This window comes from Aplidium turbinatum, chromosome 8, assembly GCF_918807975.1.
Source record: "Aplidium turbinatum chromosome 8, kaAplTurb1.1, whole genome shotgun sequence".
NCBI classification, from domain to species: Eukaryota; Metazoa; Chordata; class Ascidiacea; order Aplousobranchia; family Polyclinidae; genus Aplidium; species Aplidium turbinatum.
Window position 1 is genome coordinate 12,794,916 of NC_137479.1, and position 21,392 is coordinate 12,816,307.

At 36.4% G+C, this 21,392-nt stretch overlaps 1 protein-coding gene across 2 annotated transcripts; it reads left to right on the forward strand.

The window, feature by feature from the left end:
- Positions 1-10,962: 10,962 nt before the first annotated feature.
- Positions 10,963-16,206, forward strand: LOC145775541 (uncharacterized protein KIAA0825-like). 2 transcript variants are annotated; one of them, XM_082586841.1, is made up of 2 exons: positions 10,963-14,079; positions 14,959-16,206. In XM_082586841.1, the coding sequence occupies exons 1-2, from the start codon at positions 10,989-10,991 to the stop codon at positions 15,201-15,203; spliced, it is 3,336 nt and encodes a 1,111-aa protein (XP_082442967.1). In that variant the 5' UTR covers positions 10,963-10,988; the 3' UTR covers positions 15,204-16,206. The 2 variants fall into 2 exon arrangements, with proteins under 2 accessions (XP_082442967.1, XP_082442968.1); XM_082586842.1 differs by having other exon boundaries at positions 14,968-16,206.
- The last annotated feature ends 5,186 nt before the right edge of the window (positions 16,207-21,392 follow it).

The following is a 21,392-nucleotide window of genomic DNA, read 5'->3' on the forward strand; positions in this document are numbered from 1 at the left end:
ATGCATTATTTTGAGGTACAGGCCAATGCGCTTGAGCAATGCAACTAAATACAGCTCTCTTCCATTATGGTATCTTTGTTTGGTTTTGAATCTTTATACTCTGATTGACAAAGCCTTGATAGGTCATTTCTGGTAGTTTTGCATAGTACTTGTTGCTTTTGACGCAGGGTCGGTTACAGAGATTGGCAGAATGAGGTTTCTGCTTGTTGTTGCAGGGGATTTATTCCATCCACTAGGTGTCGCTGAATGAAGAGCAGTCCTAAAATGCGTTGCTCAAGCGCACACCCTGAGAGCCGAACCAGCGTTGCTCAAGCGCACACCCTGAGAGCCGAACCAGCGCCACGTGATCCTGAGTTGAGCACTCAACAACCGAGCTACGGGTAACCGGGCGGAGTATTATTAGCACGCACGACTTTGGCATTACGTTTCCAAACTAGATTCAAAAGTTACTTTTCTGTGTAAACTTAACCTGTCTTATCCTTAGATAAATGCAACCATTCCTCTCGCAAACTGAATCAGACTTTTGTTTGCGCCAGAGACGCTACAAGCAAATACGCGTACCGGAATTGGAATTTGAGAAAAAATTCCAATCACGAGACTGAAAACAAGCTCCAGCGAATCAGTTTTGACGTCACCAAAAAATGATGTAATGTTTTTATATCTCATCACTAAATGTCGCGCTTTTTTCACTACGCAAGGCAAAAGTAGCAAATATGCCGAAGCTAACCCGACGATTTCCCAGTTTATTCAAACGGTGAAAGAAACTCGGCAATCAGAGCGAGTGATCGCCGTAAAGTCTAAGAATTTGAAAAAACACCAATTGAAATGGAACCACATGACATAGATAGTTTGTGAAGTAGAACTTGCATGCATCTTGCTGATGTGCTGATGAGTACAATATTTTTGTGTTTGTTATCTGTGTTGTTATTGTTGTGTAATAAAAATAAAAAATAAAAAAAATAAAAAATAAAAAAAAAATAAAAAGGATAAGAGCATCGATTTAACAAAGAAGAGAAAGAGGCATAAGCTGTTGCGAAAAAAGAGTGTGGTTTAAGAAGACAAAAAAAATCAAATGAGAGACCAACATTTTAGAAAGAAAAAAATAAACTGCAAAGAAAATCTTCACCATTTTTTTTTTTTGAAAAGCTTATGCTTCTTTTTCTTCTTTGTTATCGATAGTCATGTGCTAAACTTTACCGCAGCATGCTGGTGCGTCATGGTAGGTTGCTGGGTGCGCCGCGTAGACATGCAAAAGTTACTTGAAAACAATTGTATTATTTTGAAATGAGAGATTGAATGTGTGGGTGAGAAATATTCTTGAATGTTGGTATTATTTATAGAAATGTTCGGATGGCATTGATTTATCGATGTATATTTTAAACTTTAATTTAAAATTTTATTTTAAAATTCTATTTTAACGGATTGCTAAAACCTAAAGCTAAAAATTAAATCAATTCTCGTTGGCTTATTAATAATCACTTTTAAAAACCATCATCTCATCCGAAACTTCAAGGCAACTTCCTTATATTATTTCACTGCACTGAAGAGATCCTTAAGATCGAACCATTGGCTTCTGTCTGAAGTTAAAAATGTTTTTTTATACATTTTTTTAAATAAATTTTTTTATTTAAATTAAATTTTTTATTTAAATAAAGATTTTAAATAAAAAAAATTAGACATTTTTTTAATCAGTCATGTAATTTTTACGTTGTGTGGAACTACACGCAGACTTAGGCCTACTTGAAAGGTTACTGAAGAACAATAAATAGGCGTTAATACTACCGTACGGCAATACTACAAAAAGTGCTCAATGCCAAGCAAAAACACCAAAATATTACGTCACACATAATTATTATTCTCTAACACCACTACAGCCTGTTTCACTTGCATATTTTGCATGACCTTTTGACGATTCCCCTTTTAGGGTAAAACAGGCTGCAGAGGTTTTAAACAGTAATAACTATATTTGATGAAAAGTTAGTGATATTTTCTTGTTCGTTTATTTTAAACCCTTTATTTTATTTTAAATGATATGTTAAGCCTTTGTCATTTTTCTCCTTTGTTGGCGTAAAATTTGTGTGTTCTTTTGTCGTTCTCTACAATCATGTTTGGGCCAGTAGCAAAAAATAAAAGTGATTGAAGTGTTTGTTGTGATTGGTCCCTTTTTCTACAACGAAACAAACTGAATTGAATTATGATGTCATCGTGCAGTTGCTAAGGAATGTTGGGGTCTACAACAGAGTTGCCAGATTAAGATAAAAAAAGCTAATTGTGTTCCCCTATTTACCACTGAAAGCCCAGTGGTGGACTAACTATACTCACTGAGTTTGAGTTATAACTCTTAGCATGAATTTTTTGTAGTAAATGATAGTACCGGTGGCATTTTACTGTCAGAAATGAAATAATTTAATCTCAAGATCAAAGTAGTGGGGCCTCGCCGATTCACCATCTTAAGCGTGTGGCTCAGATTTTCAAACTGCACACCACATTATCTACCATTGTCCTGTATACCGACCCCAGGGTAGATATGTGGACCTAACAACGCTCCATGAATAGCCTACACAATCTATTGGCTGCTGCGCCTGGATGTAACAACGTGATCTCTGGCGGCCTCAAACGCGTGAAGATCAAAGTCTGCCTACACATCGTACTTGTGTGTACCATTTTAGTGAGAACTGCAACGGTTTTGTGATTTTTGTCTACTCTACTAATCTCATTGCGTGCAATGTTTTTTAGGTTGAAATCACAGGGACATTGCGGTATGTAACTGCTTTATTTTTTTTCTGCTTGACTAGTGATAACATTAACGTTACCAAGCAGATGTAAAATCCAGTTCATGCTGTGGGAAGCTAAGCTAAGGACAGTTTTCTCAGTAACTGTCCGCCTCAATAGCTCAATTGGTCAGCGCGTCACATCTGAAACAAAGAAGCTTCAAGATCAAGCGGCGATGGTTTGACTCTCGGGATATGCGCTTGAGCAACGCACGTTAAGTACTGCTCTCCATTCAGCGGCATCTAATAGATGGAATAATTCCCCGACAACAAGACTTCAACAATTGGAAACTTCACTCTGTCAATCTCGGTGACCGGGCCTGCGTCAGTGATTCAAGGCCTCTACAAGTACCGTAGGCTATGCAAAACTGCCAGGATTAAGCTCTACAAGAAGCTTTCCCCGTCCGAGATTAAAGATTCAATCAATCAATCAAAACTCAGATAGTTTTCTCATGTTTCTCAAACAATCCAAAATTCAACACTTGGTGATAAACTGGGAAAGGGCAAATTCTACATCACGTGCTCCAATTCAAGTATTACATAACAAGTTTGTCCAGTTGTGTCTATTTTTGCCAAGATCAACAAGTACAATTATTTCTTGTCATAAATTTAAAGCGCTCACAATTAAAGATATTATTAAATTAGAAACTGCAAACTTCATGTACAAATATGTGCACAAAACGCTTTCCTGGGTTTTTGCTAGCTGCTTTGCCTATAAAAATGAAGTTCACCAGTATAACATAATATAGAAACCGTCAAAACAAAAATATTGATTTATAATTGCCAATGCCATCTATAAAATCAAACTTTGGTAATAAGATGCTATGTTTCAATGAAGTGGAAAGAACTAAAAGAAACATCTTACAGTACTTTTAAATATAAACGTTTCGTAAAAACGTTGTATAGTAATTTTTAAAACATATCATCTGCCTATCTCTTTTCACATACCGGTAGTCTTTTTGTTGCTTTGTTTTGGTTGTGACACAGTATTATGTTAAGTACTGTACCGGTGTTATGTTTCTTAATTTTTGTGTTTTGCTTATGTGTTTGGGTGGCAGCTGACTTTAGTACAACCTTCTGGTCTTTCGCTTCCATCCTTGTTGAGTAAATTATTTTTCTTTATATGCCAGCAAAAATAAATAAAAATAAACTGAACTCAGATATATAACTGTTTGGTGCAACTTAATGAGAGACAAGATCATTCCTGGTTTATGTTCTCTATCCCGAATAGTCGATAGAATATAAATTTTAGTTATTAATTCTATTTTAACCTAATCTACAGGTAAATTAGTTTCACAAAATGAAACTTTGAGCATGTTACAATATTGATATATCATCATCAGCCAGTCATGCCATTGCTGGCAGATAGCCTCCGCATATGTTTCCACACCATTCTGTCTTACCGTATGCTGTTTTGATTAAGGTGATGTCAATCTTTTCTTCAATGTCATCCCACAATCTTATTTAGGTCTTGCTCTATTTCTTTTTACATATCTTGGATTCTTGGTGTATTCTGTGGTTGTTTTTGCCCAACAGACTTAAATACATAATAGACTATCTAAATCAGTGGTTCTTAACCTTTGCTAACCTGCCGAACCCTTACGCTAATCTACAAGCTTTCGTTGAACCCCAAATTTTCGCTGAATCACAAAAACAAAAATTTACCACATTTAATAGTACTACATGATTAGCCTACTGTGTCAATGAGACTTCTGTTGTTGTTTTTCTGAGACCAATAGTGAGATTCGAGGCTTTGTCTTGGAAACAACAATTCTCACGTCATGTTGGCATGCAAGCCTGTTTCATTCTTTTGCTTTTACATCCACAAGAATAAAAAACTCATGCTCGCATAAATAAGTGATTACGAATGGCATGAGAACTTCAAGAGCAACTTCTGTAATAAGAGGATAACTTTCCATTTGTTGGCACCAAAACGTTTGAAGATTTGTTGTGTTGAAGTTTCTTTTTGCATCTCGCTTTCTTGAAACTCGATAGTGTCATCCAAGTAGTATGGACTGTTTAATGTTTATATATACCTGCTGTTGTTGAAAATAATGAAAATAGAACTAAATTTCCTCAAAAGTGAGAGCCCTGCTTATGCCTTTCCATGCAAAAAGCAACTGTGAGAAAATTTATCTTTTGAGAAAATTAAATTTTTCTTACCGATTTTTTTATAACAAGCCTCGAAACTGAAGGCGGCCATCGCGGCCATGGCCGCGATTAACCTACAAAAACCAACATTTTGTCCGCCGGGTCTCGCCCTTCCGTCGGCCGCATTTGTCCGCCATGAAGTTGCGGTCTTCTGAGTAAAATACTTTGCCACTTATAATCACAAAGGATTAGAAAGCAGTCAAAGCACCCAATAAATCACAATACACACTGTCTAGTGTCTATGCTTGAATTGTTAACATTATTGATTGACCAAGCAGCTGATGTCTGACATGAGCAGGATGCAAGTGACATCACAATACTCTTTGTTGATGCGATATATTCAGTCTTCGAAATTAGCGTCAACAATAAAAATGCTGAGGCCACACGAGCGCTTGTAAGGTTAGGGTTAGACATTCCTCCCAGTCGTTATAGCACAGCCATAGATTTGTTTCTTAGTCAACACCCTGATGGAGCTCTACGAAAAAGAAAGAGGCGTGTGGATTGGTATCAAAGCCGCAAAACGTGGACGCTTGATGGCGAACGGCGAAGACGCTGTAGATTTACAGCCAAGCGATGAGCCTCTTGATGTGTCCGACTCCAGTGATGGCGCTCAACCTCGTGCTCCGATACAGCATCTGGTGCTTTCGATTCTGACAGCTTGTTCTTTATCAAACAGACTTTGTGTTGTTTGCAGTATCGCAATTGTGCCGAAATTATGTTAGTGTATACGTAAATCGAGGCAATCTTCTCGCAGGGAGCTATCAATTTGTTACCGGTAGGCTACCTGGTTGAGCAATTAACATTATTTTATGATAATTTAACATCGCTAGATTTCGAATTAATGTAAAACAAACGTAAATTTTTTATTGGGCATTGTTGTTACGCAGTATAACCCGCCGGAAAATTAAATCGATCTGTGTTGACTCGAACGTTGAATCAACCCAAAATTAACTTACTTTTCCTCCCCGTGAGTTATTTAACGTGAATTACTGTAACAGCGTGCGTATCTTGTTGCTCGCTTTATCGCTAGTTTTGGCATTATTACATCACAACAAATCAAACAGTGCGGTCGTGATAGACTACTCTAGTATATTTTTCGCTTCTCGTTTTACATGTTTTGATACAATTGTTTCGTAATAAACATTCACAGCAATGTCGAAGTTTCGATGGCCGCCATGTGTTTGTGATTGGCCGCCGAACAGCTTGCTTCAGTCGGACACGTTTGGCCGCCGGAAAAAAATAGTTGTTTCGAGGCCTGTATAATGTTACGTAATAATATATACTGTATTTTTGCATTTTGTTTCACATGCAGATGGCATCATTACATCACGAGTCAAACGCACAAATGTTTATTTACATCCATCATCACGTAAGCCGCAATCAAGTCTCGGCTGGACAATATTTTCCAAAAATATTCGTTGATATACCATTCAGTAGGCCGTGTGTTAATGTTCCTGAGGACGTTCGCGCCAAACCCCTAAAACAGCTTCGTCGAACCCCGGTTAAGAACCACTGATCTAAAATAAGGGTAATGAAGCAAAATAATAATGACAGCTATTTTATTTGATGCCCTATGTGACAATATGCAGTAGGCTACCATTAAATATCGGTATACATTAGTGTTGAGAGTAAGAATGACTGAACACTTGGCAAAAAAATCTTTTCTATCAAAGAATCAACATGGTTTTATATAGAAGAAGTCTTGTATGACTCACCACCTGGAGTCTGTCATCAATTGGGTGAAAGCTATGATGACGGTGACTGCACGGATGTGATTTTTATGGATATTATGAAAGCTCTTGATACGATTCCCCACAGAAGATTAATGTAAAAACTGAAGACTTTCAAACTCCATGACCATGTTCTGAAACGCCTCAACTGTTTTCTACAATCTACAGAATCATAGACATTGAGTGACAATTTAACACTAGTTTTTTAACTGGTCTAATGTGACAAGTGGTGACCCCCAGGGTAGTGTCTTAGGTCCATTGTTCTTCATAACCTACATTAATGATTTGCCTCTTGGTTTGAAGACTTTGATAAAACTGTTTGCTAATGATACTAAGATGTACAAGAGAATTTGAAACTGTACAGATTTAGAAGCCTTATAAACTGATTTGGATCTTCTGACAAAATGGTCAAAATTATGAAAACTAAAGTTTTATCCTAACAAGTGTTGCTACCTCGAAGTTGGAAAAGAGCATAAACACATGTAATCACAGTGGGTCTGCTACTATTCGGTGAGTTCCTAACCTCTAACCCCTAACCCTAAAACGGCAATGATAATTAGGCTACGGTACCCAATAATTAAAAAAAAAAATTAAAAAAATCTTCTGTTAAGGGATCGGACTCACCGAATCGGACTCACCTGAACGGGCCATTCCGAATCGCAGTACACTTTTGTTACAAGAAGTAGAGAAAAAGTTGTTTTAAAAAGTGAGTGTGATGAAAAGGCCCTTGTATAATATTTGATTATAACCGAATAGAAGCAGTTCAATGAAGAGCCACAAAAGTTTACATGGATTTTGAGAGTTAACTTGTCCAGAAAGCAAGCCTCAAAATTCGATTTTGTTGACGGCGGACAATCGTGTCTGGTCTGAGCTGTTATCTCGGCGGACAAATTAAGTCTCACTGCGGACACACCAGTTTTAGCATCGATCGTCATGCTTTATCTTGATAATTCTTCGCCATTTAAGAGCTATAGCTACGGTTTAGAAGGCTTTTTAAAATATCAGTGAAGACTTTCATCAAACCAACGAGGTGCGCTTGAAGAGTCAAAGCGCCGTGTAGCTGCAATACGCCGCATAACTGATTAACTTATACCGAATGAGGTCGTGTGGCTTCTTGCGTCACAATGCTCTGGGCAGGAGTTCGAAAACTTCTACACTATTGCTACTATTTTCTGATGTGCAAAGTTTCACTAGGCTTTTTCTTTAGGTTTATTTTTGCGTGTTATGTGAGCGAAAGTTAATTTTCCATGGGCCTTTTCTTCCTTACTGTAATAGGCTACCAAAACTTAACAAATTTTGCTTCATCTTGCTGTAATAGCCTACTTGACAGTCATATAATCTAATTTTGTAACCAACTTTGTCTTATCAATAATACTCGGAGATCAAAGCCAGACATTGTGACGTAAGATTTAAACTAAGTTGCGTGTGCTCCCATCAATTCTTAGCGAAGAATTCACCTTAGTTACGCTGGTTCAATGTCAACAATCAATGAAGCAACTTAAAAATAGAAAGTTTTTGTGCTTGAATGTTATCTAAGAATCTAATACATTTTTCAGAAAAGATTTTTACTGACACATTATATTTACAGGCCTCTAAGCTCCTTTAATCAACCAAGCATGGCCTACTAGAGCTTCTTTCCGTCGGCTTATTTCTCGCTCTCCACAGCCAGAATAGAAAGTCTATTAAAAATTTGTGCTTTTAAAAATCTGTCAATTAATATCGTGTTTTTATCAAGAAAATGAAGTATCTTCTGACGGGTGTCAAACCCACAACAATGCTTAATATGAACGACTCGGTTACATGTCTTGTAATGCAAAGAAATTTATTCTCACACAAGTCAGTTCAATCATATATAGCTAAATATTAGTGTTGGGCGATATATCGAATTGTCGATACGATACGATATCTTTTCAATATCGATATTTTTTTCAATATTGTTCGATAACTCGTAACTGCAAACCCCTACAAAAACGTTGCCGAAGCCAAAAGGCAAAAGTCGAAATTGCCTCGGCAATTGCTGTGAACGTTTATTACGAAAAAAATTGTACCAAACATGTAAAACGAGAAGCGAAAAATATGCTAGAGTAGTCTATCACGACCGCACTGTTTGATTTGTTGTGATGTAGTAATACCAAAAGTAGCGATAAAGCGAGCAATGTGATACGCACGCTGTTACAGTAATTCACGTTGAATAACTCATGGGGAGGAAAAGTAAGTTAATTTTGGGTTGATTCAACGTTCGAGTCAGCACAAATCGATTTAATTTTCCCGGCTAGTTATATTGCGTAACAACAATGCCCAATAAGAAATTTACGTTTGTTTTACATTAATTCGACATCTAGCGACGTTGAATTATCATAAAATAATGTTAATTGCTCAACCAAGTACCGGTAACAAATTAATTGCTCCCTGCGAGAAGATTGCCTCGATTTAGGTATGCACTAACATAATTTCAGCACAGTTGGGATACTGCGAGCAACACAAAGTCTGTTTGATGAAGAACTAGATGTCAGAATCGGAATCATCAGATGCTATGTCGGAGGATGAGGTTGTCGTGTCATCACTGGAATCGGACACATCAAGAGGCTCATCGCTTGGCTGTAAATCTACACTGTCTTCGTCGTTCGCAATGAAGCGCCCACGTTTTGCCACTTTCGTGATTTGATACCCATCCACACGCCTCTTTCGCAGAGCTTCATCAGGGTGTTGACTAAGGAGCAAATCTATGGTTGTGGCATAACGACTGGGAGGAATGTCTAACCCTAACCTTACAAGCGCTCGTGTGGCCTCAACATTTTTATTGCTGACGCTAATGCGCCATTCATGCATCTGCGTCGGCAATCACCTCGGCAATTACCGACACTAATTTCGAAGACTGAGAAACTCTTTTCTCAATTAGAACAAAAATATCGAAAAGTATCGAAATATCGAGTATTTTTTCAAATATCGTATCGTTTTGTTTTTTCAATATCGCCCAACACTACTAAATATTGATTTCGATCAGCTAGAAGCTAGATCATCTTCAGTTAAGCTTATTCAAATAGAATCAATTAAATTAATTAATTCTATTTGATTAAGCTTAACTGAAGATGATCTAGCTTCTAGCTGATCGAAATCGATATTTAGCTATATATGATTGAACTGACTCGTGTTAGAATAAATTTCTTTGCATTATCGTGTTTTTATGCTCACTCAAGTAAGAGCAACTCAAACAAGGCCCTGAAACATATTATCAGTTGTACATATATATTTAAATGCACTGCTACTGAAGTAGGTGTAGAGCTAGTCTTAAGTACATTTGGGTCATCACTCAGCAATATTTGTCATCAGCATGTGAGAGACTACCTTGTTTGTGAAAAAAGATTGTGAATACAAGTGAAGAGAAACATGTTTCACGTATGAACACAAGTGGAGAAAAAAGTTTCAAATCCCAACGGAGTGGGGAAATGTTGGCTTGTGGAAGGCATCAACCAAATATGGCCTTTCAGTGCAGTAGTTCTGGGTGTCATTTAACAACTTCATTGCCGAGACCAATTACTTTGGTGCTGCATTTTCCAAAAATAATAAGCAATTAGCAAAAAGAAACTTTTCATGTATTTTCAGGAGTTGGGTTGTCTTACCTTCATGTTAGTTGATTTTGTTCTTACAAGCTAATACAGCATTTGCTTCTTATAAGAGGTTGATTTTTTTGCTAACAATCTAGTCAGGCTTACTTCTTGTTGGTTATAATTGACTACACTAGGCTACATCATCCGGAAATTTTATGTTTGTCAGTAAAGTGAAGCTCAAATCACTGATGGCATAAAACCTACAACCCCTTGATTTATTTTACAACTTATGTCAAACATAAAATTTCCTTGTGCAATGTTTAATGTCATATTTATGGCACTATTCATTCATTGATTGTTATAATATACCCACACAAATACTTTTTTTCATATTAGATATTTTAATCGTTGCATTTTGTATCAGAATGCAAATTTTAGCTTGTTTTTGTTGCAGTACTATAGCTTACAAACATCAAAATTTGCAGACTTTATTTTGATAGTAGTATTTTAAAATGTCAAATGCAAAAAACTTTCATATTTTTATTATTCAACTATAGATCTGAAAATAAATAGATGGTATCTTAACAATTAGATTGTAGAAAAACATTTATTAAAGTAGGTTCATTAAATATGTACATTGATATGTTTTGTGTTAAACTTAGATCAGTTTCAATATGGATTTAACTTCTGAATCTTACAAAGAAGATTTTGTAAAGCAAACGTGCTGTACATTGTCTGAGGCTTTGGAACTGAAAAAGGCATGTGAAGCAGACATTTTTCAAATTTTGATGCACATTTCTCCATATTTAGGACAGCTTCTACCATTAAACCAGGATGTTTCATCGTCTTTGAGTGAGATTTCATTCAATGAAAGAAATGTTTCAAAGACTCCTTTGCAAAATTCCAACAATTTAACTTATATCAAGCATATTTGTGAGACTTTGACATTGCATTATGTGCAACAAATCAAGAAAATTCTTCCATGTGATGTTGCAGCCGATTGTCAGTCTTATGTTCAACAAAGCCATAGTAACATTTCCCCTCATCAAGTTGCAGTCATATGCTCTCATCTGGAAAGACTTGAAGTTCTCATTGGTGAAAAGCAAACTGCTGAAAAATTTTGTTCTATAGTTTCAAAACACTTTGATTTTTTACTACAACACAATTTAAGTTTTGAACAAAATGCTTTCAACAATTTACAAAAGCTCTCCACTGAATTTTCTACATTTGGCATTGGAGTTGTAACTTCAATAAAAAACGTTATTCAAATTCTTACATCTTCAAGACTTTTTAAACACAAGTACAAGCAATTAGAATTCATTAAAGAAACAATGTTGGAAAAACTTTCATTTGAATTATTGTCAACATCAGACTCTATCAATGATAGTTTCTCCAAGTTTTCCGCTCGAACAAAACAAGAAAAGCTTGACAGCAGTAGTAACAACCAAAGAGCAAAATTTTCAGCTGCTGTTAGTGGTGATGATGCTCTATTATCCATGGAAATGATTTCCTATTTTGCAAACATTTTGAAAGTATTCTTATTCATCGAACGTGAAATTCAAACTTGTGAAATTTTGCGTATTGTTGATTATGGAAACAGTGGAAGTAATAAGAAAGGAGTCTTGAAGCACAACTCATTAGAACTTCCAGATCTAATCAAAACAAGCCAACATTCATCACTGATGCACTCTTCGTTTTTTGTTGGACAATGGGATTGGTGTGAGACATTTAGAGAATTGATACCAGTGTTGTCATCAAGTATGGTTTCTGGATTTATTGTAACACAAAATTCCATACAAGAAGCAAAAGATAAGTACAAATCATTTGATAGCAACCCACTGGACATCACCTGCTCAATCTCCAGTAAAATTAATATCAGTGTTAAAGGACAATGCAAAGCTGTAATGAGATGCATCGGAAATGTGCTGAAATTTGTGATAAAATGTCTTCCTCTTGGTATTATTGGTGGAAAGCATAGGTTTACTTCCAAGTTGCAAACAGACTTTGTAGATGCTACTAATCAGACTTTGAAGGATGCTGAAAGATTTTTAATTATGTTAATTGAAGACATTCCTGAAAAGATCACACCTATGCAATTACCAGTCATTCTATCAACCGCAACCGATGTTGTGCTTGTGTTACAGCATTGCTGCCAGGAGATGCAACCAGATAGTCATGTGCCTTTTCATGGAACAATTCAAATGTACAAGTCTCTTGGTAATTGTGCATACAGACACATACTACAATATCAGAAGACCAAGTTGCTTACTGTGATATTACATGATCCTGAAAGCAACTACTGGTCTGATCCTCGTGCATTTTCAGAAGATGAAAGATGTTCTTACTCTATTGACATGTGGAAAGATTATATGCTGAATTTGCTTGCAGAGCTTCAAAACAATCTTAGCAGTGATGTTGCACAAAACCTTATTGGAGAGATCTTTTTTGAAAGCTTGTCAGTGCTTGCTAACAGATACTGTAATTGTAGTCCATCTTATAACCGTCACAATCAGTTCAGGAGAGACATATCAAAGATTTTGAAATTCACCTTCAAATTTATCTGGAAAATTATGTGTGATCCTGAACAGATTTGTCCTAAAAGAGAGTTACCTTACTTAGAGCCGTGTCATGAAACAGTTTCAAAAATTCACACTGCATGTACCGATTTATTCACTTGTATTAACATCTTGGCAGCTTCTCTTGCAGACATTCATTCTGCCGTATCTAGCTTGGATCGTTTGGACACGGGTCAGGTACAAGGGTTTGAGTGGGTAAGTGCCATGGAACCTGCTCTTTTTCAAAATGGTTGGGATGGAAAATGCAGTACCCTCAGTAATACTGCAAGTGTAATGTGCATTTTAAGGAAAATGGTGGATCACCCTGGCAACCTTGCAAGGTGGACAATTAAAGCATTGAGCATGGATAATTGCTTCTTGTCAAGGCTTCTAATCAATAAGAAAGGGATTTTAAAAGAAGAGAAATGCTTGTTTGCTCAGAAACTTTTGCTTAACGCATTTCTTCACAATTCCTCTTACTTCAGCTTGCTCTTCTTGACCTGTGTGAAGATTTCTTCGAATTGTGCTAGCTCATCATTACTGCATCTAGAATTTTTTGATAAAAAGTATCATGGAAAACGTTTACCATGGCAAGAGATTCTTCATGAGGCTATAATGTTGAATGTTCAACAAGCTTTGCTTCCAGCCCTAAACTTTATGACTTCTCATACTTGGACAAATGCAGCTAAAACGTTATGCAATACATTGCCAGCAAATATACAAAGTTGTATACCAGGAATCAAAGAGGAAGACACCAGTGAAATAGTTTTCATTTGCATTAGCATGGTACTGCAAGGGCTGCGTTCTCTTGCATTAACTTTGCAAGATTTCATTGTTTCTCTCTTTATTGATCTTGATCATTTTCTACAACATGGACCAAGTGATATAACAGTGTTGGGTGGCACTTATGGTTCTCATGTTCTTTTGAATGCGGCTCATTGGATTTTGCAAGATGGTAATCTTATACAAACTCTTGTTGATACAAACATCAGAAGTCAAATGGTTAGTGGACTTCAAGAGGTAGCCCACATGCTTTTAGACATTGATAACCTGAAAGCCACATTTCAGGACAATCCATCAGAAAAAACAAAATTGCTTATAGATGAAATAAATGCATTCCAAAAATGCACTTATCACTTGTTCAGTCATGCCAATAAGACAGATGATCAAGAAGATTCCAGTTCATTTAATATGAGTCTTTTCGAAGCTGGCAGCATTGATGAACATACTCTTTCATGCATCAATCAATTGTCAAGTTTGCTTGTCGACAACTTTGAAATGATTGCTCGATACTTCAAAATGGATTCCTGCCATATATTTCAAGGTGAGAATTTAAGACGGTACTTATTTTTTAGGCAATGCAGAAATGAATTTAATATACAAAATGCCACTTCATAGAGAAAAACTTGCAAATTATTAAAACTAAAAGATTGATTCTGTTTTTATTCAAAGTTAATTATATATATGTTACACAGTAGACCTTGCATCAGTTGAGCACATTTTTCTATAAAATCAAACTTAGCCATGGCACTGTGTTAGATTTACCTTGGCCGGTGAATGGCCTATACAGGCCTCACAATAATAGTTCTGAATATTTAATTATTTTGTTGAATGCTGTATATATTGAAAAAAAAAGAAACAATGCCATTAACAGCTGCCTGAAGGATAAATGAATGTCTTATAGATGAAGTATTTTGCAATTGTCCCAGAGCATTGTTTGCATGCAAGAGTTGTCTTTTTTTTAACATTGTACATAAAAAGGCAACTTTTACTAGCTCAAGTGATATCTCAAAGGACTAGAGAGTGCACAGTAACTGGTCTGTAAGGCAGAAATATACTACTGGTAAAAGACTGAAAAGTTTTTATAATTTGATATATGTGAGGTCTACGCTATTTGTTTAGGCATTCCTACTTTTGCACTATTGAGCAATGAGCATGACCCAACTTTAACATGCTATTCACTCTATTATTTTTTGTCTTTTGTTTTGTTTCTGCAGTTATTGCAACTGTTGGTGAAATAAAAAGGGAACCACTTTTAACATGTCTTTAGCCTTTATTCTTCCTTTTTTAAGCAAAATTAAATTTTGAAACAAGAAGTTTATATGATATTTTTTGCGTTTTGTGTGCTCTTTTTGCTTTGTGAAAAAAATGCGATTCTGTCATTAGATAACCTGCTAACTACCGTTTTATTTCACAATATAAGGTTTTTCAGACCACAAACCAAACGGCCACCAGAACAACAATCCATTGGAATCTTCAGAAGTCTTTAACCAGTCATGGAATTGGAAACCGTCTATATTGTATTGTTTTGCCTCACAGCCTCTTGATGTCATCACTCATTTGCTTTATCAAAGACCCGACATGCAACCAAACGCGTACTTAACAGAGCAGGAAAAAGATCAGGTTAACTTTATCAAGTGCTATTTTAACATGCAAACTGGTACTTAATTTTTTATTAGGTCAAACATTTTGCCTGCTTGATGCTGACTTTTGTGCTGTAGTTAGTGTCAGAAAGACTTGTAGGCTATGCGTAACAATTTTTTTGGATTTTTATTCAAAACGTTACGACTTGTTTTATAGCAATCAACTAATCACTCATGTCATTGTTTCTAACCATTTCATGGGACGTTATCGAAACTTATCACTGTCTGATGTGTCCAATAAATATGCTCGTATTTTTCGATATGTCATCCTTCGTGTCCTTTTATTCCGGTTTTGTATTGGTCTTTTATTTCAAATGATTTTCAGCTTGAATATTGCCACTCTTAGCCTTCTTCATATTTAGGCTACTCTTATGGTTACTCTGTTTCTTTTTGCTCGGTGAGCATTATATGTTGAATTTAACTTACTGATAGAATAAGTGGTGGGTGTAGGTACACAATTTTGGAACGTTGCAATGAATCTATCATAATGTTGATTGTTAAAATAATTTTTGCATTTTGCCTGCTCCAGTCCATAATGTAAGGCGTAAGCCTATGCTTATGTTATGTATGGCTGTGTGAGTGTGGTCTAGATGCGATTGGATGTAGGCCTACGTGTATTTTGAGTGTTAAAATTATGGTTTTTAATTATATACACGGAAACTTCATTGTCTACCTATGGCGGGTTTTTGAACTTCATCAAAAGACGTTTTTAGAAGGTTGTTGTTACTACACACGTCGAATGTAAGAAATTTTGTTTCATGCAGTAAAATACCCACAAATATTTTTCACTTTTTTTGTAGCCTTTTGTGTGATGCAGTAAGATTTACATTACGTTCGTGATTCCTTAATTTCATAAAGCTTTGGTAGAGAGTTCGCTTTGTTGTATCACATTCTTACGTTTTGTATGTCCTTAATTTCACTTTGTAAAAAATTATATTTTCTCTGCTGTTAGATTTACGTTTGTTACATAGCTCAATGCAGACACTGTATTTTTATTTTTGCTGAAACACGAAAACCTTCTTTCATTACTTCAGTATACTCGTGATTGCTTAGTTTTACTTGGATGAGAATTCAATGGGCTATCATGTTTCGAATACCGTCTGGTTAGTTTTTTTTTGTTTTTTTTTTTCTAATTTAGGCTACTCTTCCGGATTCAACGCGATTTTGAAGTGCCTTTCTGGCAGTTGATGGTAGATATTCGTATTGTTAGCCGGCAACAATAATTGTTTTTTTACATAATACTGTTTTGTCACACGCCACCTTATATTTGAAGCGATTTGTTGGTGCTCACGTAGCCTAAGTGAACATTGTCGGTACGGTAGCCACTAGCCAACATGCAGTGGTGGGCACTAGTTACTTTTAAAGTAACTGAGTTACAGTTACAGTTACTTCGCTTAAAAAGTAACTAGTTTCAGTTACAGTTACCGTTTTTTAAAAAGTAACTAGTTACAGTTACAGTTACTAGTTACAGTTACTTTTCAAAGAAGATGAATGTATATGAGTACTGATCTACAACTATTCTTCTTTCTATGAAGTACAAGTTGAAAAATACATGATAAAGGGCAAGATGATACTTTGTTCGTAGCTGTTGCCTAACTACAAAACAGCGACCACTCCGCTAGCTGTCCACATACTATAATGCTTCTAAGAATCCATAATCTAACCCCAAAACCAAAACGTCCGCCAACCGAATATAAAACAATAAAAAATTGAAAAAACGACATGTACAGGACACTCCGTGATAAGCAATAGAGCGTGTCAATATTTTTATACGGGTATCTAAAATGAACGAAGAGTCACAACATCAATTTCCTTTCAGAAACATCAATATTTCAAAATTAATGTTGATCGCTAAGTCCAGCTTGCTTTGGCGCCAAAATATCCTTTCCAAGGGAGAGCAGTCTTGCAACAGCAGCACTGGAGGGGATAGGGTTATTGTATGGTTTGGTTTTTGAATGGTTTTTGAATCTTTATCTTCGGACTGACAAAGCCTTGATAGGTTATTCCTGGTACTTGTTCGCATACTTGTAGAGGCTCTTGACGCAGGGCCGGTTACCGAGATTGGCAGAGTGAAGTTTTCCGATTGTTGAAGTGTTGTTGCCGAGAAATTATTCCATTTACTAGGTGCCGCTGAATGGAGAGCAGTCCTGAAATGCGTTGCTCAAGCGCACACCCCGAGAGTCGAACCAGCGCCGCGTGATCTTGAGCCCGACGCGTAACCACTGAGCTAACGGGGCGGACGCAAGAACAAACGCCTCATGGCTTCATTGGGGAATGCATCAGACGTAACTGCCTTTGTTGGGTTACGTTCGAAAAATTCATTTAAAATTTTTGCGGCACTAACTTGCTTTTTTTTTTTTCAAATAACAGAGCAAAAAAGTCATCTGTTGCATGCCTGTCAACATCAGTGTCGTTGTTGCTTGCTGCATCGTCGATGTTGAATTGCTGTGGTTCTGTAATAGGTTAACAATTTTGGGATGTAGAGGCGTCTTAATTTCTTCACCCTTGTAAAGCCAAGAAAGTCGGAATTGTGGGTGAAAAGCAGCAGCTAACTGGCAGTCACTATCATCAAAAACATGGCCAAATCTGTTTTCCAAAGATTTCAACAATCGGGTAGTAATGGCAGGCAGACAGCCACCTTGTCGCTATTTCGAAGTTCTTGTAGTCTTTTCCTCGTCATGCCCATATATGCCTTCTCTTCTGATTGCAGAATGTCCAGATATTGGCAATTGGCATATTGGTGGCATTACCAGTGGGGTTTGCTTCAGTCTCTGATACTTTAGACAAAAACTAATCCATTTTGACTTTCTACTACTGACTACCGCGTCTACCTGTGTTCAAAGCTATATAATCACAATCTACAAAAAAAGAATCGCTTTACAAAAAAGGAGAAGCTGAAATTTCTAAAAACAGACAGCTTAGTGGGGGAACAAACAACGGATTGTGGCGTCACAGACATCAATCCGTATAGAACACTGCGAAATCCTACCTCGCAGTTTACGCGGCCTCCTTTCTGTCGCTGGTACACTGCAAAATCTTATCTCGCAGTTTACACAGCTCCTTTCTGTACACAACCTCGCTTCTTGTCGCCGAATGCCTATAATCTCTCCCAAACAAATAATTTGACCACTACAAAAAAACTGCTATAAACTGAAAAACAAACGACCTATTTTTGTTTGGGAAATCAAGTAACTGTAACTAGTAACTGTTGAAAAACGATAAAATAGTAGCTAGTTACCGCTTATCGTTACTTTTTCAAAAAAGTAACGAAGTTACAGTTACAGTTACTCAAAAAGTAACTAGTTATGTAACTAGTTACTTTTTTAACTAGTTACTGCCCACCTTTGCCAACATGGCCATCGACAAGATTTGCATAAGCGTTGGGTGCACTCCGTGATTGCAAATCAAGTAAAAAGTTCTCATTTTCTAACCAATTAGGCTACATTTTTATATGATTAGAATCTTTTCTTTTACCGGCTTGAATCTCGCCGCAATAATGAGTTTTTGTGTTATTTTCCAGTAGTTTCTCCTGTGCCAGTATTATTGTGTCATATGAATTCATACATGCGCTCACTCTTGTGGTGGCTGTTTGCAGCCATTTAGCAACCAATGTAGAGGGTTGAAAAAGCAAGAAAATGGCGTTAAAGCAAAAGTCTGATAAAGAATTAATTTTAAGCAGCTGATTACAAACTGTTTTCTTTTCTCTATTGCTGAGAGAAATAAAATGATAATACTGTATCGGTTCATTAAACATGAAAGTGAACACCCAGCTTCGTGGAAAAAGGCAAACTAGCTTAGGTCAGGCCTACTTGCTTTTTTAAAACTCCTTTGTTTTTATTATCTTGTAGGAGTTTACTGAACATTTATTTTAATAAAGAAACAAAGATGTAAATGTGCTTCGTCATAGCACATGACTAGGAAACTGTTAACTGTCTCTATTTTCTACTTTTCAATTAGACCTAATCGAAAATTTAAGCAAATTTAACAAAAATTTAGGCAAGAACTTTAAGCATGTTTCAAAAAATTTCATTAAGATTGAACTTGTTTTTGATTTTTTGCTCAAATATTGGTTGTGCAAATGTCAAATAAAGTGCAATCACACCCTTAAACTTTTCAATTAAGTTATTCGAAAATTTGAACTAAGAATATTCCACATGTTTCAAAAGTTTTATTATAAACAGATAAAACTAAGTTATAGTTGAAGAAAGTCACCTCTTTACCAAAAGTGTAAAATTTTATTAAGTTTGAAATTATTTGTAATTTTTTGATCAAATAACCAACATTATATTTTTATGTTGAATTTAATGCATTTAAAATGAAAAAAATCTACTGAAATTGAGCATGATTTAAGTTGTGAGACATGAGACTAAAAAAATAAATGTGTAATTTGTTGAGAGTTCGAAAAATAGATAAAATTTGAGTAGAAAATATCCAAATGATTACAAATTTTATGAAAAGTAGGCTACATCCCAATCCAATGTGCTCCGATATGGAAAGTAGCTTAATGCTTTAGACGTAGGCCATAACGTCCGCCCCGATAGCTCAGTTGGTTAGCGTGTAGCGACTGCTGTCTTATATTTGTCACCAGCCTATATTCTGCAGTGCAGTCCAACGTTCTCGTAATTCTACTGTTTAGCCTACGTTCAAGTTTTATTAATTCATTAGCATTGCGTCTGGCAGCACTCGCCAAGGGTGACTGATTTCGTCTATAAAACAGACTGGTGTGGTAATCTTCTTCCTTTTTCTATCAACACGTTTCTGATGGCAAGACGTGACGTTTTCTGAATCCGCTCTGATCGCTGCAACAATTGCTGCAATAAAAGATGTACTTCCTGAATTTTCAAATTTAGTGTTGCTTTCAAGTCATCCAACCCAGCAACGTTAACATATCAACCCAGAAACGTTACAAGCGCATGACTTCGTCAACGAAAAGCTTCAAGATTACGTAGCGCTGGTTCGACTCTTGGGGTGTGCGCTTAGGCAACGCATTCTGAAGCCTTGCAAAGACATAGCCTAACCTTTAATAGGTCAATCCTGGTAACTTCGCATACTTGTAGAGGCTTTTGACCCAGGGCTGATAACTGAAATTGACTGAGTGAAGTTTTCCGATTGATGTAGGCTACCGGTGGCCTAGCGTGTGCTAGGCTACTGTCTTTAATTGAAGTGTTTGAAAACCACTTAGCCATGGTATGTAGGGCTTGTAGGCTAGGCCTAATTGAACAAATATATGCTATTTTAATTGATTTGTAGTTTTAAAACATATCTGAACTGAATTTAAGAAAATTTGATGGTGTTTGGGAAGAAGAATTTAAAATCGGAGAAATTTGAAGTCACATCAAATGGCAATGTAAAACGATTCTTGACAGGAATCGTAGCAAAACAACCAGATTCTAGAAAAAGGAAAACCCATCTTGCAGAGAAAATTTAGAAATTATCAGCTAAACAGCCATGAAGAGTATTTCAATATGCAAGTTCTGTAGCCTACATGTAACTTACCATGTTTCAAGTTTCATGAAGTTCCAAAAAGTTTCAATATGTCGCCGAAATGTAAGAAGTACGGTAGCCTAGTTTCGATAGATTTCAAAATGATCAGTAGGCTATGTTCCATTACACAACTAGTGCGCCTCAGTACGTTTTCAGTGTGTTTTAATATGTATCGACATGTGGCGGTGGTCACAGCGGTAGACCATAATCTCTTCGTATGAAAATTGTAACATAAGATTCTCGAATCCGTTCGTCTGTATGTAATGACCAAAAAAAACACTCCTTTGAAAACGTCTATTCAAAATTGTATTTCTGTGAAATTAGCCACCTGGCTGTCGAAATTGGGATGCAACACCGTACACCACTAAAAACTTGTCACTACGATACAAACTACTTAGATAAAGACGGAATTTTCGTCCAGCTGGCAAGCACTAAGCAAACAGTTAAATACGCGACCAACTTTCAAGCAACAATTTTACAAAGGACTAGAATACATTGCTATATCTCAAACTCACGTACGCAGTTACTGTGACGTCGTAGTGAAACATTGTGAAGCAATTCTCAACAGGTGTGATACAAGTCTTACGAACGATGGTGCAATCTTGGCTCATTTTTTAGGAAAATTTCCATGACGTAATTCGCTAAGATTCAGTAGACCTGAACGGTTTTACGTTTGATTTGGTGAACCATTGTCGGGAACATAGCGTCCCCTAGTTATGACAGTCTAACA

Excerpts from the sequence above, each read along its gene's own strand:
- LOC145775541 (XM_082586841.1), top strand. The coding sequence starts at position 10,989 with ATGCACATTTCTCCATATTTAGGACAGCTTCTACCATTAAACCAGGAT. Across the intron at positions 14,080-14,958 it reads TTCCTGCCATATATTTCAAG|GTTTTTCAGACCACAAACCA; the intron begins GTGAGAATTTAA and ends TCACAATATAAG.